We start from the raw sequence: 25,089 nt of genomic DNA, 5'->3' as shown, positions 1-25,089 counted from the left end.
TTTCATTTGTGACCCTGGACCACAAAACCAGTGATAAGGGTCAATTTTTTGAAACTGAGATTTATACATCATGCATAAATAAGCTTTCCATTGACATATGGTTTGTTAGGACAATATTTGACCGAGATACAACTATTTGAATATCTGGAATCTGAGGGTGCAAAAAAAAATCTAAATATTGAGAAAATCACCTTTAAAGTTGTCTAAATGAAGACCTTAGCCATGCATCTGCACTCACAAAAATATTTACAGTAGGAAATTTACAAAATATCTTCATGGAACATGATCTTTACTTAATATCCTAATGATTTTTGGCATAAAAGAAAAATCGATCATTTTGACCCATACAATGTATTGTTGGCTATTGCTACAAATATACCAGTGCGACTTATGACTGGTTTTATGGTCCAGGGTCACATTTAACATTTAAAAATCTTTCCGACCCCAAATTTATGAAAATTGTGAAAAATAATGAAATAGTTCATCAGGTTTTCAATGTTCAGGGTTTTTTTTTCATAAATTAGCATAAAATACCAATAGACCACAACATAAATTAAATTGGGATTTTCTTGACCAAAAAAAAAAAAACCCACCTAAATAGGTTTCTAGAGTATCCTCCTCAGCATTTCTTTTTTTCTTTGCGTCATAGAGCTGATGATAAATCTGTAAATGTCTTTTTGAAACCGTCGCAGGAAGTAGCAATGCTATCATTGTTCCACTGTGAAATATACACCAACGCAGTATGCAGACCCAACACTGCAGACGTTCAGTGTATATATTCCCCAAATTCTTGAATTGTTCATCCAGGGTAAGCTGAACACTATGAATACTAGAGCTTTTTTTTTACCAGTGCAGTCTGCACACATTTATTCTGTGTTATTTAATATATCCTGAAGGTTTGTTTGCACCTACTGCAGTGGAGCAGAACATTAAACGGTGAGGCATCATGCACTCTCAGAGAAACCATCTAAATCCAGATAGCTCAATGAGTTAGTGTCCACAACAAAGCCCCAACAAGGGCAGGTTTACCACTGTTACCATGGTGCTCTGAATAAACAAACCTGTTTCAGAGCCTCCTCTGTCATAAGGACGTATGCTTCTTGAAATAACCTGAATCTGCCCTTAGTCAACATCATCTTTTTCTGAGAACAAATTATGAAGACATTTTGATTTTATTTGCTGGATGTGTGGCATTTCAAAACATGTTGAAAATGGTAATGTTTTTATATATTTAAACATTCTAAAGAGGCTTTACAATGCCTCTTGCACTACATTTTATTTTCATGTGAATAGTTACTATTTTAAATATGTTCAGTTTTGCTACACATGTCTCTTAAAGGCATTGTCCTGATTTGATTTGACCTGGCTCTTGTACATTATGTACTGTAAAGAAAAAACAGATCATGTTACTGAGTCTGTTACCTTAATCTGTAACATAAAATAAGTCTTTACACTCTTTGATGAAAAGACTAGGTGAATGGCATGGAATGGAATCCTTAGGACATCAAGTATTCAACCAAAGAAACCAAATGTCTTTTGTGTTTCTCAGTCTTCTGACTTTGGCCTTAGGCCCAGTACTATTTCAAAAGAGCAACATAATCATAAATAAAAAAAAAAAAAAAAAAAACTTTCCTACAAGTCAGTAACATCATTTCGGTACAGCTGGACTGGCGAGGAAGTGTGTACCGTTTTCCAGACAGAAGTTCTCACCAGTACTTGTCCTTTTGAGAGGGTGCAGTTCCACCTCCCAACACTTGGGGCAGTGTTACGCCTCGCTTACGGCCTCCCAGTTCATGGCGGTGAAGTCCGCTTCAGTCAGGTTAACCGTGAAGGGTCCCTCTACTGTCTGGGGCTCCACGTGCTGCTCCTGAGTGGCCATGTTTATGTTGTTAACACGCCAAGAGTTGAGGGGACGGATGGATTTCTTAAAGCGCTGAAACATAGGTCAAAATAAACGTGTCACACATGCTATACATTAATTAAAAAAATTAAAGTACCCCTATTATGCCATTTTAAAGGCTCCTATTTTTGTTTTGGCGGTCTCATACAATAAGATTACATGCATTCAAGGTCAAAATTTACACTGCAGCATCACTTCTCAGTGTCTGATGCTGCGTTCACACCGAACGCGTCTGGGGCGTCAAATTCGCGCCAGACGGTCTAGTTGGACGCTTGAACATTTTGAAGTCAGACGCTTCAGACGCGCGTAAAATTCGCTCTATTCGCGTGTCTAAACAAAGTGTGTTCAGGGTAGGGGCTTCCATCTCTTTCTGCACAAAGCCTCTGAATAAACACATCTTGTCAGTTGCAAACTATAGAGGCAATTTAACTCCGTTATGCCGGCCGGCTTTTGCTAGCGAGCAGGTGGGCTATGATCAACGGCTAAAATCATGCAAAGCATTTTATAACTAACCAGATTGTCCGATTTCTTCGCTTATCCTCTTCCAGGCAAGGTCCTTTTTATTCCTGTCTCTATAAAAATATGATGACACATCATAGGTGGCCACACACAGACTATAGAGTGCCCCAGGGATGACGCGTTTTTGTAGGCCAACCCGGAAGTTAGCGGCGCACGGGTTCCCTCGGTTGAAAGCCTATGCATTTTTCCCATAGACTTTTGGAAAATCGCAGAAAATAAGCTCTGCGTTTAACAAAGGGTTATGACACTTACACGTTTTGTCTGTCAAGATAATCTTTACAAGTTGACACAACATTTATAGATTTTGAAGCCTAAATAAAGTCGTCAGATATAAAAGGCTAACAGTAGACTATAAACAGACTACAGCACACCATGGTCGCGGATCAACGTCACCACCAAGCTTCCTCAAACTGTATTTAAAAAACAACTTTATTTAAAAACATGCTCGCTGATTATGATATGTGCTGTTATGAATACTTTTCCACTTTTTCATGAGAAATGCTGTCCAAATGTCCCGTTTTTAATGATGACGTCTAAAGTCCCCGCCAAAGGAAGTAGTCCCTTTTAGCAATTTGTTAGCAACCGCCGATTTTAAGACACAGTAAAAGTTTTAAAAAAATCACAAGTGGGTTATAACTGGTGTGTTTTATGTCATAGATCAAAACGTGAAAGTATTTAGAGGTTTTGTTAACCACAGACCTTATTTCAGGCGATTTAGCAAAAACCCATTCAAAAAACCCATAGACTTTACGGCGTTGGAACCGGAAGTCCTAAAATGCTAACTCGCTTCTGGGTTTTGCCTACAAAAATGCGTCATCCCTGGGGCACTCTATTATCTTTGTTCTGGTCTCCACAGCTGATCACGTCATAAACACTTTACCAAAGCAGAGTCTCTGATTGGTTAACGCGCCGCGAATTTTCGCCAAAGTTCAGATTTTTCAACTCGGGTGTCAGGCGCGTGAACGCTCAATTCGCGCCGCGCCATTCGCGCGTCAATGGCCGATTCGCGCCGCGCTATATGCTTGATTCGCGCTGCAGGATGACTAGACGCGCGTTTACATTGACTTAACATGTAAATCAGACGCCCCAGACGTGTGACCGCAGCATGAAAGGTTCGATAAATGATTCTGACTCTCTAAACTCCTTTCAGAGAGATACTCTGCTCTGATTGGTCAGATGGCCCAGTCTCTTGTGATTGGTCTACCGCTTAAAGAGTGCGTGTTGGAAATGAAACGGCCATTACCATATCTGAATTTCTTCCTCAGCGCTTGAATAGACAGCGATATGAACAGTAACGATGCCGTCAGTTTTACCGTATCAATTCAAGCTTGAGTCCTCATCCTTGGGAAGTGCATGCAAAGTGAATTTGCTTTCAGTGTGCAGAAAACACCTTCTTCTTGACATGTTGACAACATGAATTTAAACTATTCCAGGCCTCAGCTACAACTACAGTGTTTGAAGGCGTGTCAAAGTAGACATTGTTCACGACAGCCAATGAAGTCCATAGGCTGGCAATAGTGCCAATTTTTTTACAAACCTAAGTAGGTTTGTGCAGGAAGTGAGACTGGAATTACTGACGACTTGAACGGGCAGTTCCGAATCAATTCTCGACAATAACTCTGGTCTTTGAAACTCTGCAGACATTTTTCATTCACAAATAGCTACAGTACATTACAAATGACATAAAAGGTATATTCGCAAAAAAGCATAATAGGGGCACTTTAAATATTTTTTTTATTTATAACATTATTTATTTACATTTATTTAAAATGTTTCAATTATCAATATTAATTTCATTGAAATGATTTTTAACATATGTTATTTATAGTTTTAGCATAAAGTACTTACAGTTAATATGTACAGTATGCATGTATGAGATTTTTTTTGTTTTTGAAATTCTCATGCTCACCTTTTATTTATGCATGAAGCATTTATTTAATCAAAAATTATAGTAAAAACAGTAGTATTATGAAATATTATTACAATTTAAAATAACCTTTTTATTTGAATATATTTTAAAATGTAATTTATGTGAGTCCTGTGATTGCAAAGCTGCATTACTCCAGTCTTCAGTGTCACATGATCCTTCAGAAATCATTCTAATATGCTGATTTAATGCACAAGAAGCATTTATTATTATCAATGTTGAAAACAGTATGGTGGTTTGGAGAGACTTACATCTTTAAGAGTGCCAGACTCTTTACTGACAGCCACAATTGCCCAGATAAGAATCTGCAGACAGCAGAAGGCACCCATACACACGCCCAGCGCTTTGCCCCAGGTCGGAAACACGTATGAGCCGTAGGTCAGAGACGTACGGTACATCTCGATGAAGATGTAGGTCAGGATGAACTGTACAGAGAAAACAATCTCTTGTCATTCTGAATATAAAGACAGAGGCCTCTATGAATGGGACCATCACTCTCAGTGAGATACAGTGTCCCAGCAACTCTGAATTATTCATTACACTGGACACATGACAGACATGGTGTTTGATTCCACTTTGCTGCAGAAGCAAGTTTCTGATCATAGTACAATTCTGTTCTGACCCTTAAAAGTCTGATAAATGATCATTTCCATATTACATTTACAACTGTTCATCATAACCAGAAAACCTCACAAAACAACCCAACCAATTACAGGACACTCACCGTTAGCAGGAAGGGAGTGAAAACCACCCAGCAGGCTTTAAAGTACCACAGCAGTTTTGTGCACCAGGGCGGACAGCGACAGATCATGTCCACAATGTCCTGACAGAACTGGTTCACCCCTGCAATTACATCACACAAAGAAAGGTCATCTGCAAGACAGTGTTTTTAAAGTCTCCCTGTAGTCAATTTTATCCCTTAAAACTCATCTTTGACCACCAAAATGACACATTTAAATGTTTTTTTCCTGTGAAAAAGTGTCTTCATGCCTTAAAATGGCTTGAATGTAACTCTACACCCTTGCTTCATTTAGTATACGCGGATGTATGAATATGGTAATTAGCCCCGCCTCCATTCACTCGAGCGAGCTCAGAGATCCACTCGGTCAACTTACTGAGGTAAACGCTGCAGAATGGTATCACTTTTTTTTTAAACATCGGACACATAACGGTAGCCTTTTGCCTTGACTACATTATTAAATAGCCAATAATGTGTTGCTAATGTTACATAAACCATGTTCCCATTCGCCATCTCAGAGTCAGACAGCTGAATTCTAACAATGCTATGCTTTGAACAACTCAGAAAGTCGGTGAAGAAAGGCATGTAGTTCATCATAACATCGTAATACACATCATACACCCGCTATATTGCTAATCTACCCGATTTTTCATATCAACAGAAAAATATACTTCTCTTGAGACTCCCTAGCTTCAGAGCGGTCATAGTTAATGATATGCTAAAGCCCGCCCACACATTGATGTGATTGGTTACATCAGTTTGTGATGCAAGAACACCTGTACCTAACTGTAAAGGGCAATGTAGTTCCCATAAAAATAGGTATGCTTGAGTATTCTTTCCTTTTTGGGGTCTCATCTTGTGACATTAAAGGTGCCCAAGAACGTTCTTTCACAAGATGTAATATAAGTCTAAGGTGTCTCCTGAATGTGTCTGTGAAGTTTCAGCTCAAAATACCCCAGATTTTTTTAAATTAATTTTTTTAACTGCCTATTTTGGGGCATCATTAACAATGCACTGATTTACACGCGGCGCTTAAATCGCGTGCTCCCTGCCACACAAGCTCTCGACTATATTACAGCGCATTTACAAAGTTCACACAGCTAATATAACCCTCAAATGGATCTTTACAAGATGTTCGTCATGCATGCTGTATGCATGCTTCGAATTATGTGAGTAAAGTATTTATTTGGATGTTAAAGTTTTATTCTGAGTGAATTTGAGGCTGTCCTCCGTGGCTAACGGCTAATGCTACACTGTTGGAGAGATTTATAAAGAATGAAGTTGTGTTTATGCATTATACAGACTGCAAGTGTTTAAAAAATGAAAATAGCGACGGCTCTTGTCTCCGTGAATACAGTAAGAAACGATGGTAACTTTAACCTCATTTAACAGTACATTAGCAACATGCTAACGAAACATTTAGAAAGACAATTTACAAATATCAGTAAAAATATCATGCTATCATGGATCATGTCAGTTATTATTGCTCCATCTGCCATTTTTTGCTGTTGTTCTTGCTTACCTAGTCTGATGATTTGGCTGTGTGCAGCTCCAGACGTTAACTGGCTGCCCTTGTCTAATGCCTTTTATAATGTTGGGAACATCATGGGCTGGCATTATAAAAATATTGGGGCATACACCCCGACTGTTACGTAACAGTCGGTGTTATGTTGAGATTCGCCTGTTCTTCGGAGGTCGTTTAAACAAATGAGGTTTATATAAGAAGGAGGAAACAATGGGGTTTGAGACTCACTGTATGTCTTTTCCATGTACTGAACTCTTGTTATTTAACTATGCCGAGGTAAATTCAATTTTTGAATCAAGGGCACCTTTAAGTCCTGTTTTTGGTTCGTTTAGATGTCTTTGGCCGTGTTGCGATCATATTTCAGTCGAATCGCACCAGAGTTCATTTGGAAGCGCACCAGGGTTCGGATGGCAGCGTTCACACTTATTCAAATGAACCGCACTAACAGAGAAATTCCACCAGAGTTCGTTTTAATCAAACCAAACCTTCCAAGTGTGAACACACCCTTAAACTACTATAGTACCATCACCCATGAGAAAATGAAAGAAAGTGTACCATAGAAGAATGAGATGCCAATGCACATGAAGAGAGTAATGATGATGAGACCAAAGCTAGTGCTGAAGGAGTCTATGAGCGTGAACCAGTATATCCCACCCTGTGATGGAAAAACACAGGACAAAAATGAAAGCATATGACAACAAAAACAGTAAAAGCATGAAGAGAATCCCTATTGAACAATATTAAGATGGACAAGATGATGAATTATGATATTAAACATTTCAGAAGCATGACTAAACTTTGGACATCTGTACACAACTATTTATAGAAATGTCAAAAACAGAATACTAATATAGGTTTGTTTGCTCCTCTTACATCAGTGATAAGCAGCAGGCCCATCAGATAGAAGGCGAAACAGAGCAGTGCCAGGAACAACGTTTTGTGCTTCTGATTGGATCTGAGCTGAGGAAACTCATCCAGTACTGCTGTACAGATGCCCTCCATGTTCCCAAACTACAGGACAGAGAGAGAGAACTTCATAATAGCAAGAATTAAACAAAGGACTGTGTCCTGTCTTAACGTGTCAGGAGTGTACAAACATGTCATAAGTTTCCCTGACATCTACATCAACAAAATTAAACAGATCTTCGTTTTGCTGTTAGGGCAACACAAGGACTGCTGTGTGCCATCATCTACCATCATCTGTTTGTGCTCATGTTTACATTTATACTTTTGGCAGATGCTTTATTCCAAACTGGCTTTCATCTATCAATCAATCAATCAAATATATACACAAATATTCCTGTTAATAATTCATTGTGTCAAAAACAAAAAAGTATGATGAGGTCAATTTTGATTTCACATTGTCTTTAACGCAATTAATGTTTTGTCAATACACATGTAGCAATAAAATACTCTGAAACTGAACTTAAAGACACTGAGAGAAAAACAGGGCTTTCAAATGAAGACAGAGGAAGGAAAACCATGGTGTGTTACTGCACATCCCATCACTTAGCTACAACACTCATTTCAGTAAATGTGTTTCAAGACAGGATGTATTGTACACTGATATTTCACACATCTCTTGACAAATCTGCTTCCTGAATACTGATGTTTCATACAATAACATTTCTAATGCAGAAACACTGAAACATGATCACTTGGATTCATATCAAGCAGAGTTCTCACGCTTTTCAACCGATCAAGTTCCAGTGGCCTTTTCCAGTCATTTAATGTGGATTTTACTTTAATTTTAGTAGAAATAAATAGGCAGATCTGTATGTCAGGTGCCAATCCTTTGAATTCAACTGAAATACTCTAAATTCAAATGATTATTCTTATGTATATGTGCAGAAATAAAGTAAATGCTACCATTCAAAAGTATGGGGTCAGATCTTTTAAATAAATTAATACTTATATTTACAAAGGATGTATTTAACTTTCTAAATAAATAAAAAAATATCCATATTTATAACTTCATGGACTATAAATTCGGTAACATCCATCCACGCAAATTTTGACCCCCCCTGCCAAATTATTACCCCCCTTGCCAAATTATTACCCCCCCCCCCTACCTGATAGCCTAATCTTAATCTGGCAGGGGTCGAAATTCGGCACAACACCGGCGTATGACGTAGGATGTAGGAGTAGCGGAAGCTTGGGTGAGAGTAGACGCCTCTCACAGTTCAAACAAATAGGGCTGGGCAAAAAACTCAAGTTTCTCCGACATTTCTCTTTAAAAATTCTCATTGTAGACTTCTAATTCGGGACCGGTGTTTTGTTTTGCTCTATCCTCTGCGTTTCCGCTTTCGTGCGTCAGGTCAAACTTTCACTCTTCCGCAGGAATCGATGCAAAAACGCATTGCTTCACTTCAGAAGGACTTTATTAAAGGTGCAGTATATAATATTTTCTGTCCGCTAGAGGTTGCTGGAGACCTATTCAAAACAAAGGATTAGCTTGATAACGCCAAATTTGAGCGTAGAACTTTTATTATGACACAGTCGCTGGCGCCGCTTCTGCTTTTTCCGGCCATGAGTATGAGGTAACACAGCTGTGTTTATCATATTAGATACATTTGAGTGTGTTGAAAATTATGTTATAACGTTACTCGCTCGGTGGCTGCTGTGAGACACTTGTTGCACACTGCAGTAAACTAGATTGATTTTAGAATATCATATTAAATTATGGCTTGTGTTGATAAATGGCATGCAGTTAATTAAAACGTATTGTATGATGGAGAAAATGCTGTATGTTAGCTACTTCACAAAATAGTGTTTTTCTCTGAGGCATGGTAAAGCGTGGTACTTGCAAAAAAAAAAAAAATCAAGAAAATTAGATTTAAACAATATGACTAAACGTGTTGAGCTATATAACAATAATTAGAATTCTGTCTATAAATATATAAAAACAGTTGTTCCCTTGTCTATTAAAACATATTAATATTAAAGCGTCTTTGGTGTTTTCATGGTTTCTACAAAATAAAACCAGAAAACGAGGTTAATGCGGGTATGACGCAATTGACAGGCGACTCCTCACACGTCCCGGAGCCTTGGATAAAATTGCAATTTTCTCATGATTTACAAATAGTTGGAAACATTTGGGATATTGTAAGTACTCAAGTGAACAAAATATATATCACTGGCCTAGTGGTTTTTGGATATTTTACTGCAAAATTCTTACATATTGCACCTTTAACCCCCTGAAGCCAATGGATTACTTTTACGGTTGATGGATGTGCTTTTTGGGCTTTAAAATATCAGTTACTATTCACTATTCATTCCCACAATAAAGCTTGGAAGAGCCAGAATATTTTTTAATATAAAGAAAGTTGTATACGCCTAGGATGGCTTGAGGGTGAGTAAATCATGGGATAATTTTTATTTTTGGCTGAACTATCCCTTTAACCACTTCCCAGGTGCCACAGCAAAAATGCCTGCACACTGCTCCAGGTGTGTGCATTCATACTCTCTGCTCCTAATGTGTGTAGACTAACTGGATGAGTTAAATGCAGAGGACAAATTCTGAGTATGGGTTACTATACTTGGCCTTCACGTCACTTTCACTTATTTTTTGATCAAGTAAATGCAGCCTTGGTGAACATAAGAAACTTTGTTCAAAAACATTAAAAATTCTTACCAACCCCAAACCTTTGAATGGTAGTGTGTATGTGTGTGGTGTGACACTAGAAACAACATAAAAAAATGGTCTGCAACATGAATAACTGTCAAACATAAAATCCTGAATGCACTTCAGGGTCTTACCAGGGTGTCCACTCCCAGCATAAAGAGCATGAGAAAAAACAGAATGGACCAAAACACTGATCCAGGGAGAAGAGCCAGGGCTTCTGGGTAGGCAACAAACGCCAGACCAGGACCTAAAAGTTGAAATACAATGACATGCGTTCTTGAAAAATAATAAATTATGCATAGGCATTGAAACTGCAAGGATCTAAAAACATTTTAATTGACTGTAAATCAAGGCTGGTGTGTGCAGAGTTATCCAGTATATCAGAAGAGGGAGAAGTAACATGACAGGCTAAACAGGATGTACCTGTGTCTGCCACCTGACCCACAGGCACTCCCTTCCTCCAAGCCATATGACCCAGGATAGAGAAAATGGCAAAACCTGCAAAAAAGCTGGTAGCGCAGTTCCCTATAGTGATAATCAGAGTATCCCTGCAGGAAAGAAATCATTTTGAGACTTTTAAGTAAAGTTTCATGAGACCAAAAGCAAAAACAAAGTGTTTTCCCACAGTAAAAAGCCTCACCTGATGACATTATTGTCAAATTTATTGTAAGATGCCATTGATAGGAGGCCACCAACTCCAATACCCAAAGAATAAAAAATCTGCGACGCAGCATCATTCCACACCTACAATAACAGGAAGTTACAAACTGACCTACAATAACAGGAAGTTGTATACAAAACTGAAAGAAATGAAAAACTGTAGCATCGATTAAAAAAAAAAAATTGTACTATTTAGGAAATGGTACCTGTGCATTAGCCAAATGGACCCAGTTTGGCGTGAGGTAAAAGGCAACACCGTTTAAGGAGCCCTCAAGGGTGGCCCCTCTGATGATGAGGACAAGCAGCACAAAATAGGGGAAGGTGGCAGTCACATACACCACCTCACATCAGAGGAAACATGGGAAATTAATTTCTGCTCTGAAGCAGCATCATATGATGTCAACACCAGGGTAATTATAGTTAACTAAAACTAAAACCATAAAAAATAAAATAAAATATTAAAAAAAAATTTTTTTGAATGTATTTTATTTTAGCTAGTTGCCAAGGCAACATTTCTCATTTTCATTTAATTTAATTCAGGGCTGACAACTTTTGAGTTCAGCTTGGAATGATGAATTATGGGGGGTGTCTTTGATGTCATAAGCTTGCAATTTGATTCTGATTGATTCATTTGGCTAAATACAGTAGGGCCTACATGTTAATTTTTTTTATGTAAACAAACTTGTCAGCTGGTATTATTACTAAAGATTACAATTAACAAGTCATTCTTATATAACTGATACGGGGCAGTTGTGGCCTCAGAAGTTGTGGGGAAGTGAATGAACAGTGCTCTTTTTATACTCACACATATAAACCCACAACTAAGGTGCCCTTGAGCAAGACACCGAATCCCCAATCACTCCCCGGCATCGCAGCAAGAATGGCTGCCTAGTGCTCCGGGTGTGTGTTCACGGTGTGTGTGTGTGTGTGTGTGTTCAATACTCACTGCTGTGTGTGTATACTTGGATCAGTGAAATGCAGAGCACAAATTCTGAGTATGGGACACCATACTTGGCTAAACGTCACGTCACTTAATGTGGTTTTAGAATAATGTTATAATATTTTTTAATGATATACATGTATAAAAATAATAACAGTGCATGCATTTAGCAAAATGCTCCTCTCTAGATTTCATTTGTTTAGCTAACTAACACGCTATATGGTCACATTGTTCACAAGCTGTTTTATTCACATCTTTCCACAGTTGAAACACTAATTGAACGATTAGATGAGACATGATACATTTTAGTTAGCTGTACTGTATCTTTCAACATACAGTGTGGAAAGTAATTATTTGATCCCCTGCTGATTTTGATTTTTTTTTGACCACTTACAAATAAATTAAAGGTCTATAATTTTTATGGTAGGTTTAACAGATAGAGACAGAATATCAACAAAAAAAATCCAGAAAAAAAAAAAAAAACATCAATTGACTTTGATCCCCTGCCAACCAGCAAGAATTCTGGCTCCCACAGATTGGTTATGTGCCCAAGTGGAACAAAGTCCTGTCACTTAAAAAAAAAATTCTCCTAATGCCATCTTGTTATGTGTATAGAAGAAACCAGTCCACAGAATCTCTATCTTCCATTCCAACCTCTCCCACCACCATGGGCAAGACCGAAGAGCTGTTAAAGGACGTCAGGGGCAAGATTGTAGACCCGCACAAGAATGGGCTACAAGACCATCAGCAAAAAGCTTGTTGAGAAGGAGACAACAGTTGGTGCGATTATTCAGAAGAAATACACAATAATCATCAATCGCCCTCTGCCTGGTGCTCCATTCAAGATCTCGCATTATGAGGAAAGGATGAACGTGAGAAAGGTGAGGGATCAGCTCAGAACTTCACATGAGGAGCTTATTAATGCAATGCAGTTGGGACCACAGTCACCAAGCAAACCATTGGTAACACATTATGCCACGATGGATTGAAATCCTGCAGTGCCCGCAAGGACCCCCTGCTCAAGAAGGCACATGTACAGGACCGCCTGAACATCTAAATGATTCAGAGAAGGCTTGGGAGAAAGTGCTGTGGTCACGAGATCAAAATTGAGCTCTATGGCAACTCGACTCACTGTGCTTGGAGGGAGAGAAATGCTGACTATGACCCCAAAATCATCATAACTACAGTCAAGCATGGAGGTGGAACATTATGCTTTGGGGATGTTTCTCTACAGGATGACTTGGATGGGGCCATGTATCATAAAAAGATTCTGGATAAGAACCTCCTTCCCTCAGCCAGAACACTGAAGATGGGTCATGGATGGGTCTTTCAGCATGACAACGGCCAAAAAATACCACCAAGGCAACAAAGGGAGTGGCTCAAAAAGACGCACATTAAGGTCATGGAGTGGCCTAGCCAGTCACCAGACCTTAATTCTATAGAAAATCTCTTGAGCCAAGAAACCTTAAGGATTTAGAGAGGATCTGTAAAGAGGAGTGGACCAAAATCCCTCCTGAGATGTGTGCAAGCATGGTGACCAACTACAAGAAACGTCTTACCTCTGTGCTTGCTAACAAGAGTTTCTCCACCAAGTTTTGCTTGGGGATCAAATACTTATTTGACTCACTGAAATGCAAATCAATTTATAACCTTTATACATTGTCTCTATCCATTAAAATAAACCTACCATAAAAATTGTAGACCCTTAAAAAAAAAAAAATCAGCAGGGGATCAAATAATTATTTTCCCCACTGTACCTTCTGATGTTCATTCATGTTTATTTGGTGCTATAACTAGTAATAAAGAGGATCAAGTGCTGCTTGAACAGGTGCTACAGTGATCTGTCACACCACATTAAAGGTATTTATTGTTTGTAATAAAATTGACAAAATTTGAGAATTTAAGCTGAGACTTAGTTTATATCAAAAGTAACCTGCTCTGTCTTGTCTGTCGGCGCGTTGTCAGAATTTTTTTTGCACAGCGTGAAAAAATGGATGTGTGGTGTGAGAACAGTGTCAATTGCCTGAATGCCTGAGAGTTGGCAGCCCTGGTTTAATTTAATGTACTAAAATAACTAAAACTAAAATAAAAATCAATAACAACTATATAACTATATAGGTGTTTAAAATTAATAATAATAAAAAAAAGACAAAAACACAACAAAATTACTTAAAATGGAAAAAAAAAAAACATTTTAAATGTTAATAAAAAACTATAATATTATTTGTTAATGGTACTAAAGTAACATTTACACCTCCTTTCCTATTGGGAAAAAAAGCCAAATGGATGCACTGTGGATTTCTGTAAGGCTGGGTGAGGTCTTACCTTGCCAGAGCTGCGAATGCCCTTGAGCATGCAGAGAAAAATGACGACCCAGGCAGCCAGCAAACAGAGAGCTAGAGGCCAACGCACTGGACCGGGATCATGCAGCCCTTCACTGTTCACCACACCCAGAACCTTCACACTGAACACACACAAAACAGTGTAAGACTCAAGTTCAGTATTGTGCCATTGGCTTCACCGCATGTTAACAGTCTAGGACAGTTTCAAGTGGTTTTGTGGCATTAATTTCACCACTGAACACTAAAATAGATTTTACAGGTCTATGTGAGTCAGTGAGAGCAGGACTTTGGACTTGGACGCATGTTTGCTGTACATTATCACACCTGTAACTGTGGTATTTTTAGATTCAAGGATGTGAACAAACACGAAACACAAGCAAACTCATTTTAAAACGTCATTTATTCCTGTGATGGCAAAGCTGAATTTGAAGCATCATTACTCCAGTCTTCAGTGTCACATGACTGATTCTGATTATTATTAATGTTGAAAACAGTTGTTCTGCTTAATATTTGTGATACATTCAAGTCCACATGAATGGCATTTATTTGAAATAGAATTTTTTTGTAAATATATTTTTATATATTAAACATTATAAATATCTTTAAAGGCACTTTAAATGCACAATTTAATGCATCCTTGCGGAATAAAGGTATTAATTTCTTAACAAATAAAAAAAGTTATAAATTAACATGAATGCATTATGAACAAATAATAATAAAAAATGTACAGAACATTTTTAAAATCAACATTATTAAATGCTTTAAATATTTTTTCATTGTTAGTTCATGATACCTAATGCATTAAATAATGTTAACAGATTTAACCTTATTTTAAAATGTTACATACATTTTTATGGAAAACTTTCATTAATCAATTTGTATATAAACTCTCCCATTCATTTTAATTAAATATTTTTTTTTTTTTTTTTTTTTTACACAGAAATCTGTTGTGCTTGTGCTTCATGAAACTATGATAATTCAAGTATTTTTTTACAAATTACAACATTTACTGAGACAAAAAAAAAACATAAAATGCACATGCATAAAGTGAACATTTTATGGATCATACGTAAATATATTAATATACTAGTTTCAAAATCATGGTATTTTAAAAATATTTTTTCATTTAATTTAATTTATTTATAAAAGAAGGCAATGTACAAACTAGTTTAGTACATTTCTATACAGAGAAACTGAGAAAAAAAAAAATAACTGAGAATCCTTACTTCCAGAAGACCTCAGAGGGACTTTGGGTGACATTAGTTTTGTTCTGTGGAGAAAAAAATTGGTAACACAGATGATAGGCAGTAGTCTATAAGGCTACAAATGACAACATTTTATGTCAGCTTTCTAGCAGAAAAGTAAGACTTACTCCACAAAAGGCAATGTTATGAAGAGCATCACATGACCACGGCAGGGGGCTCTGGAAAGAGCTGCCCAGGTAGTAGAACGTCCAAGCAATAATGACATTATAATAGAGAGACACTAGAATGGACACACACAGCATCCCTATGCCAATCCCTGCAACGAAGCCAGGACAACACCATTATCTCCATTTGTTTAGCCATGTATTTAATTACTGATTATTAACATACAGAAGGACCATTTATTCTTACTTCAAAATGGAGCTACATGACTTCGAATAATGAATAGAACTCAAATCCAATTTTACAGTCAGCCCAATTTACAAACCATAATTAAACTGCTGAATTGATGAATTGCATGTGTTGTGGTACCTTTGAGGAGGGGACAGCACTTCCAGACGGTGATGGGACCCGCGGCTCCATACTGGCCCAGGCTGAGCTCCATGAGGAAAAGAGGCATTCCCGTTAAGAAGAGCATGATGAAGTATGGGATGAGAAACACACCTGCAACACAACACAGGATAACAGTCAACGTGATGTGAAGTGAACTGCATACATTGAATGCAATGCAAGTTGTTTTGGATAAAAGCACCTGTCAAAGGCTCAAATATAATTTTTTTTTTCTTCATAATTTTTGTTGTTAATGTTAATTTTTGGACTTTTATTAATACTAATAGTATGAGACAAGAAATTATTGTGGTGAGGATGGTGGATTAGTGAAATGAGATTTTTTTAATGGCATGAGTAAGATTCAAAGTTCACCAGCATAAGCACCACAGCTCAACATGTTGGAGCATGTACACTAACCACTGAGCCACAATCACAAATTATGTCATTTGTGCTAGTGATTCCACACTCCTAAATCAGTGGTATTTGTCAATGTTTTTTTTCCCCCATCCTCAGGATTTGTATTATTCATACATTTCACATTAAGTCTCTTCAAACCATCCAGAACCTTAAAAAACACTGTATACATTGAAAATAGTAAATATCGGTCCCACTTTATATTAGCTACTATGTACTTACATTTAAATTAATCATTTGATACAATGCACTTATTGTGTACATACATGTTTTTACATTGTACTTATATTTTAAAAACAACTGCATGTAATTACATCTGTAATTAATTTCTGTACTTACATTTATAATTACACTGTTGACCCATCCCTTACACCTTACCCCTACCTTTAATCCTACCCATACCACCAAAGCTTTCCCTAACCTTACCCGTATCCCACCTCAAAAGCAGCAAAAGTGTTTTTCAATTCAATATGAACCCAATAAGTACGTTGTACTTATTTTTTGATGTAAGTACATAGTAGTTAAGGCCACTTAATATAAAGTGGGACCCAGAACTGAAACATCACTGTGTTAAAGCTGCACAATTGATCATTAAAAGATCGTAATCTCGATTCATAAACCCACACAATCTTATTACTAAATTTCAATGATTCAATGTGTCTATTAAACCTTTGATAAGTACGATCACAGGAAACATTCAAATCTGCGTTTGGCACTGCTGCTGACCCAGAGAGAGCAGTTTTCATGTATAGGTATGAAACAGCTTCACAAACAGTCTTTTGAACCACACAGTATCATTTCAATAATCAAAATATCATCTTTTACAATAATTCGTATCACAGAAGTACTGGAATAAAGCTTACAGTTCTGGGGGTGAATTCACAAAACATTTTATCTTACCACTAAGAGTTCTCTTAAATAGCAGTAAAAGTTCTTAGCTAAGAGTTTTCTCTTAAAACCCATTCACAAAGCTGCTAAAACAAGCTTTTACTAAGGAATAGAGAGAAGTCTTAATTAAGAGTAAGGGCGGGGCTGACCTCATTGCTGCTATGGATGATGTCAACCCGATGATGTTCTACACTAACTATGATGGGGGATGTTTTCTGCAACCCTCCGCCAACTCTCGGCTGGGGATATGGGGGAGAACTCTGGGTTTGGGCTAAATTCCAAGCTCGGAGCCCTCGATCCCCTTGGACAGCACGCCAAATACGCTTATTATATTTTTTTACTCTATTTGATCATTTGTAAGTGTGAACTCGTGAAAACAACTGCCACAGGTAATCAGACATTATTTATTTATTTATTAAAGACTTATTTTTGCCGTTTTATCATAGATTCAAATCTATAAATCAAAATATGTATTGCATTTATGAAGAAAATGTTCAACACTCAAGGCTCTCATGGTGTACAGTATCTTTGAGCAAATTGGCTGAGGCGGACTGACGGCAACGGCCATTAGGATTCTTTGTGATTTGGTCTTAGTGATTTAGGAGTCCTCTTGACTACTACTAACGTTTCACAGATTTAAGAGCTAGTTTTAGCGCTAAAATGCTTTGTGAAATACTGTTAGAGCAAAAATTTAGGAGTCCTAAAACCTTTCTCCTAAATTGGCAAGTTAGGAGCTACTTTTAGCCTTAAATTTTTGTGAATACGGCCTCTGATGTCTACGTTAACAATCAAAATAGAGTAAATCACCTTTTTGATGCTTGAAATAAATATTGTATCAATTACATTGTTACACCAGTAGGTGGCGACAAGTGAAAAAATATATTTGTCATTTGAATCGTTCAATAGATGTTCAAAAATGCCGATTCATCCAGTAAAGAAGTCTTTGAGTGAGTCATTGAATTATTCACTCAAAACGATTTTTAAAAATAATAATTCAATATTTTTTAACATACTGTATTTTTTAGTTTCAATTTATCCAGAAACATGCTTTCTACTGTGTGTGTGTATGCATATATAACAGGGGCGTTTCCTCCGAGGAGGCAAGGGAGGCAGTGTCCCCTCAAAAAAACTGGATGAGAAACATATTAACAAAACTAAAACAATGCATATATTACAAAATGCTACAATAAAAAGTATAAAAGTCACTCGTTTCATGAAGTAACAGTGTCCAACAGCGACACCCGCAGGTGAAATTAAAACTATTAAAACAGCCCCCCTAAAGCGTGTGGTGGGTAGTGGGGGGTAATTGAGAATGAATGGGGGAAAGTCATGTGAGAGGAGGCAATGTCTCCATCGCGCTTTGATTGGATATGATCGGTTCACGAGGAAATCCCGCCTCTTGTTTTCAAATGCGTCTTTATCGGCCTGAATGAAGACAATGATGGGAAGACCAATTAAAATGTAAGTAAACAAAGCCATTTCACCACTTTATGTCACGTCAAAATCAAACTTGAAATGGCCTGAAAACATGATGACTGTGGGGGTTTTTAGTGAGCAATCAGCCTGGGGAAATTAAAAAATGTGTGTGACCAGTATGTAAAAGATTGATGACTGAAAATAAGTTGACCATTAAAAAGAAAAGCTGAACATTAGTTTACAAATAAAATATACTGTTTAAATTGTTAATGCCTTTAGTTATTATTTTGAAATAAATGCGTAAAAACATTAAAAAAATTATACTTAAAATTAAGAATAACAGACATAAATTTACATTTGATATACAGTATATACAAAATGTGAAACATTTTAAAACACCACCGCACACCACTGATATATTACACTCCAATATGTTAGAGAAAAGGAAGCAATTTCGGTGTCCACTTTCAGACGCCACCGGCTCTTGCTGTATTTCTTTGGTTTCTAACCTGGCATTTAGCAAAATGCCATAGTTCAGAAGTGACATTCAAAGTGTTGTTTAGCACATTCATGTTGGAATTAAATCTCTTCGTCATAATTGCCTTTAGAATCCATTGTTTTTATGAATTTACTATTGTAACATGAAACATAAAACCTCAGTGCTTTTCAACATCACCTTCCCACAATCCTTGAACAGGTGTCTTCATCTGTATTACTAACCATCTTTACATTGCAAATTTCTTCCTTTTTTGAGGCCTTCCTGGTTTGGACAAATTTGTTTCAGAGGTTTAAAGAGGAATGTGCCCTCCTCCCTACTATAGGGAGGGGTTTTTGGTTTTGGTTGGTTGGTTGGTCGGAGAGATGGATTTCAGCCAAACTTCCTGGTTTACCCATGAAAGACCCATTTACTACAACTTTGTTTATGTGGCAAAATGACTCACTTTCAGACAAAATTAAGGTGCGATCACAAATATAAGCAAAAAATTTCAACCAAAGCAGGTCCATTGTCTGTTGTCATTAGTGCAGTGATGTATGAAGCACAGATCACACAGAAGTCACTGTAAAATCAAGCATCTTTCTGTTGGTCAACATGGCGATTTTGTGACGAACAATCTGTGTAGGGAATTTTTTCATCCCCTCGCACAAAACATGCACCCATGTAGATTCCTATTGAAATGACTGGATTTTGCCTGCCATATTTTCACCAAATAATTGTAAATTTACACTGAGAATTAAAATGACCCATAATGTATGTTCCATTCATCCTAACAGATTATTTTTCATATTTAATGTCGCTCACCTCCACCATTTCTGTAGCAGAGGTAGGGGAACCTCCAGACATTTCCCAGGCCAACACAGTACCCAATACAGGAGAGAAGAAATTCATATTTGCCGCCCCACTGTTCTCTGGGAGGGTGAGCAGGAGAAGCTGGTGCAGTGGATGGAAGCTGATGCTCAGTTTGGGACTGGGATACAGGGCTGCTGACATCATGAGAAGACACAATCCCGTTCTGCTGTGCTGGACTCTGCCAAGAAGATCATTCAAAGTTATGATCACTGATCAAACACAACCATTTTACAGATCAACACACTTTTTGTCTTTCAATAATTAAGTCAGAAGATATAAATCTGAGCAGTAAGTCCTCTTTTGAATCAGACCGTCAGTAGGCTTTAGGTATCACCCTAGCAACTGCCTAACCACGCCCTAACAACCACCAAGAACACAACTGCAACTATCTGGCCTCAAAACCTTCTAGCTTTTAGCTACTACAAACTCTTCCAATCTTAAAGCCTCCAAACTTCAAGATTTTAAAACTTTTCACCATGTTTTTTCAAGCCAATATCATAGTTTGCCAAATGCTTTCATCTAGTTTGCATTACTTCTCTTGTCACCTGAAGACTATATAAGCCAGTACTGTATTTAACTAAAGTCTGGGATGAGGAACTAATGGTCAGTTTGGTTTGTGCAGTGTGAATCCTATAGTGAGATAAAGGGGAAGTAATTTGATTGCTAAAAGAACATAGATTACACACTACTGAAAAAGGGTGGTTGTAACTGACATTATTTGCAGGCATTTTTCAACATATAAATATTGATAATATTGATGATGATGATGATGATAAGTATTATAATTAGGCTGTCTATGGTATGCAGGCAGGCCAGCATTATATTTTGTAATCATAGTTTTGTCATCTTTATTTACTTTTTCTTTCCTGAATACAGCTTACTTTGATCCTCATCCTTCCAATTAATATTTTTATTGGTTTATTATCTACCAAGAGAGTGCTAAATGGACAGTTCATCCAGAAATTAATATGAGTCACCATTCACTTTCATTGCATGCCAAGAAGATGCCATAAAAGTGAATGGTGACAGAGGCTGTAATTCTCCTTCTGTGTGGAAAAAAGTCAAACATTTATGGAGCCAAATGAGAGTTTAAAAAAGGCAGAATTCGCATTTTTGATAAACTACTCCTCAATCATACTAACTAAACTTTTATTTACCTTTAAAAAAAATACTAGTTAATCGTGGTGAAAAGCAGCCATGGACAGGAATGAGGGCAGACGGGTTGTGTTACCTCGACAGACCAGCAAGCCAACCGTGCTCAAACGAGTCCAAGTTTCTTTCGAAACTCAAATAACATAAAAAATATGTTCATTTCCTCGTGTAAAATATGTATTCGCGTGAATTAGTATTAGTAAGTAGCCTACCTCTCTTGTTGGTCCTGCGTTCACAGTCGCACCGTTTCCAGGTGCAGTTCTCGCCTCCTCACTCGGCATCTCCACAGCGTTTTTCTTCTGATTCTCGCTACATTGTTCACTGAATGATTTCATTGAGGACACTGGTTGACTCAAAACAGATTGTAATGTTCTAGAGACCTTATATAGATGATTTAGAAATAAAAATAGAGTAATCTTGACTACAAAGCGCAGGTGGACTGCGATGATCCATGTTGTTGGTTGGGGGAGGGAGGGAGGAACAGTCGATGAAGGGAGGCGCCGGTGTCTGTTCCGCACGCAGAGCTCACCTTCCTGCAGGTAAACTCGCAAATAATACCCCTCCTAGGACCACTGCTGGTCATTCCCATCCTCCATCCTTTTTGGTGTTTATTAGGGTATATGTTTAGCTTTCAGTCTTTCTCTGTCTTTGTTTATTGACAAGTATTGTGTCTATACGCTATTGCGACAAATTACAGTATGGTTGGCTAATGTGTCTCAGTTCCTGACATCAAATGTGAAAGCATTATTTTCGGCTGCCAAAGAAGTTTACTGTTGGTTGTCGCCTGCCAAAAAAGTACACTTCATCTCACGCTACGTTATAAGCGTATATTCGTCTCATTTTAACAGGAAGCCACTTCACCATGTTCACTACAGCAGCAGGAAACCGCAGTGTGTGCTCACTGTGCTGGCTTGGTAAGACGCAAACTCGACTTGTGAGTCAGCAACAGACACAAAAAAATCTATATTTTAAATAAAACTATTAAAATAATACAATTTAATTAATAAATATATACGAATTATATTTATTTGTTCATTTATGTATATTTATCTGTTCAATTATTATTTATTTGTGTACTTATTCATAAACATTCATTCAATACATATTTATTAAATAAAATTATTTCTGCATTTATTTGAATATACAAAGTGAATGTGTCCATCTTCCATAATTACCAAAAACTAAAATATTATCAGTTCTCTACAAACTTGTAAATACTGAGCTGTGCAAAAACCATGGCTAAAACAGAATATATGTAAACATTTTGGTTTATTTTATTTGTGATTTCACATTTTATTGAAAAGGGAGCTTGGTAAACAGATAAAAAAAAAAGAAAAAAAATTCAAATAGACATGACCTGTGCTTGCATGACAACAATCAGCTATCCATGAGTTCATATAAGTGTTATCCTAAAATAACAATGGGATAAATCAACAAAAAAATGGTTATGGCTATAAATGGCTGAACATCATGAATTTTGGGATGTACATGTGTATGAGGTCTTATTTCTGTTGTAAGGATGTCTTATTGTCTTTGTTGTATTAGCTGTGCTAATTTTGTTGTGTTGGGCCTCTTTCAAAATTTTGCAAGAATGGGAACACTCTTTTGTTCTTGTTGTCATCTGAGCTGTAATGTTGGTCTATGGAAATTCATTAATTTCCATGCAGCTCATGGCAATGATAATTGGCTGATGGCACCACAAGGACACACCTGTGAACAAAGATTTTAAAGTTGACATGAAATGGAACTTGCAACTTTTCTTAAATCCCTAAACCTACCCGTCTCCACCCCCTTATCCCTGAACCTTCCCATCTCCACCCCCTTATCCCTGAACCTACCCGTCTCCACCCCTTGATCCCTGAATCTACCCGTCTCCACTCCCTGATCCCTAAACCTACCCGTCTCCACCCCCTTATCCCTGAACCTTCCCGTCTCCACCCCCTTATCCCTGAACCTACCCGTCTCCACCCCCTTATCCCTGAACCTACCCGTCTCCACCCCCTTATCCCTAAACCTTCCCGTCTCCACCCCCTTATCCCTGAACCTAGCCGTCTCCACCCCCTGATCCCTGAATCTACCCGTCTCCACTTCCTGATCCCTAAACCTACCCGTCTCCACCCCCTTATCCCTGAACCTTCCCGTCTCCACCCCCTTATCCCTGAACCTACTCGTCTCCACCCCTGATCCCTGAATCTACCCGTCTCCACCCCCTGATCCCTGAACCTACCCGTCTCCACCCCCTTATCCCTGAACCTTCCCGTCTCCACCCCCTTATCCCTGAACCTACCCGTCTCCACCCCCTTATCCCTGAACCTTCCCGTCTCCACCCCCTTATCCCTGAACCTACCCGTCTCCACCCCCTGATCCCTGAACCTACCCGTCTCCACTCCCTGGATCTGGATCCTTGATCTCGTGTTCTGCAGTGAGGAGCTACTAGGAGGGAAGGGAATTTATTTTGATTAAAGATTATGAGGGCACATGAATTAAAAAAAAATAAAATAGAGATAATGATTTGCATGGATAAATCATTTATAATAAATACTGCAATATTCCATAAAAAAAAAAGCGAATGCGAATGCTAACAGACAGCTTTCTCTTGGATTCATAGGTCTCCTATCACTTTAAAGAGACTTTCAAAAACTGGGCACTGGTAAAACATCTACCCTACCTCATAGCATGTAGTTACAATAACTACCAGCAGAGGTTAACTGGCAGATGCTAACCAGTCAAACCCTGATCCCCTGGAAATGTTGCTATATCTGGCCACAAGGTGTTGCTACAGTAAGTTTATACACAGTAAATTTATACACTATATGGACAAAAGTATTGGGACACCTGGGCCCGGTTTTTCAAAAGGTTTAATCCGGATAAAATTGATCCGGATTTAGTAATCCTTTTTTTGCAATCCATGATCACGTAATCCATCTTACTTTTGGAGCCAGTTTTTTAAAGCAACATCGGATTGGATCAATCTGATCCGGATAGGAACTTTTCAGGATCACCAAATCTGGATTTCCAGTGCTCTACGGAGGCTCTAAAGGGACATGTTGATAGAAAGAATATGGGTTTTGAATTAAATATACTTTTGTTGGATATTTACAGCTGTTTAGGGATTGTTTTATGGCACCAAAATTTCTTTTTACTTTAGAGTAGGTTACCGAAAGGCTAAATATGTAGACTAATGTCTGCATTTAATTTATTACTTTAACAGTTAAACTAATCAAGAGCAAGATAAAAATGTGTATGTACATTAGATGATAAAAATGTTGTATTTTTTGACTAGTTTTAAAGTTTTACTACATTTTCCTCCTGGAATCCACCTTGAAATCCTACCCCCTTGCGCGTGCTCTTCCAGGAGAAGTGCCCGTACAAGGAATTCCGCCCTTTATTACATAATACAGGGCCATACTCGAAAAAAAACTTTCTGAAACATATGTACAAACTCTGAAGGAGTGTATTTGGCACAGAAAATCCAACTCTTTAACAGTGTAAATAAGTCATAATACATGAAATAACATTAGACACCTCCCTTTAAAGACATCACATTCTAAATACACAGAAATTAATGTGAGTTGTTCCCCTCTTTGCAGTTATAACAGCTTCCACTCTTTTGGGAAGGCTTTCCACAAGATTTTGGAGTGTTTCTGTCTGTGGGAAATTTTGCCCATTCATCCAGCAGAGCATTTGTGAGGTCACAGCACTAATGTTGTACAAGAAGGCTCCGTTGCAGTTCATCCCAAAGGTGTTCAGTCGGGTTGAGATCAGTTCTTCCACAGAAGAACTTGCTTTGTGCTCTGGGGCACAGTCACGGTGGAATAGAAAAGGGCCTTCCCCAAACTGTTCCCACAAAGTTGGAAGCATAGCATTGTCCAAAATGTCTTGGTATGCTGAAGCATTAAGTTTTTTCCTTCATTGGCTGTAAAGGGCCTATAGCCCAACC

At 37.8% G+C, this 25,089-nt stretch overlaps 1 protein-coding gene across 1 annotated transcript; it reads right to left on the bottom strand.

Moving 5' to 3' along the window:
* Positions 1-1,153: 1,153 nt before the first annotated feature.
* slc6a7 (solute carrier family 6 member 7) lies at positions 1,154-21,964 on the bottom strand. The gene is made up of 15 exons (XM_048166196.1): positions 21,362-21,964; positions 19,950-20,175; positions 15,914-16,045; positions 15,550-15,698; positions 15,404-15,447; positions 14,161-14,299; positions 11,102-11,236; positions 10,876-10,979; positions 10,659-10,783; positions 10,370-10,482; positions 7,484-7,621; positions 7,166-7,265; positions 5,071-5,189; positions 4,598-4,771; positions 1,154-1,933 (listed from the first exon to the last, which is right to left on the bottom strand). The coding sequence occupies exons 1-15, from the start codon at positions 21,482-21,484 to the stop codon at positions 1,766-1,768; spliced, it is 1,989 nt and encodes a 662-aa protein (XP_048022153.1). The 5' UTR covers positions 21,485-21,964; the 3' UTR covers positions 1,154-1,765.
* Positions 21,965-25,089: the final 3,125 nt, after the last annotated feature.

Source organism: Megalobrama amblycephala, linkage group LG18 (assembly GCF_018812025.1).
Source record: "Megalobrama amblycephala isolate DHTTF-2021 linkage group LG18, ASM1881202v1, whole genome shotgun sequence".
Lineage (NCBI taxonomy): Eukaryota > Metazoa > Chordata > Actinopteri > Cypriniformes > Xenocyprididae > Megalobrama > Megalobrama amblycephala.
This window is presented reverse-complemented; position numbering and strand designations above follow the sequence as displayed.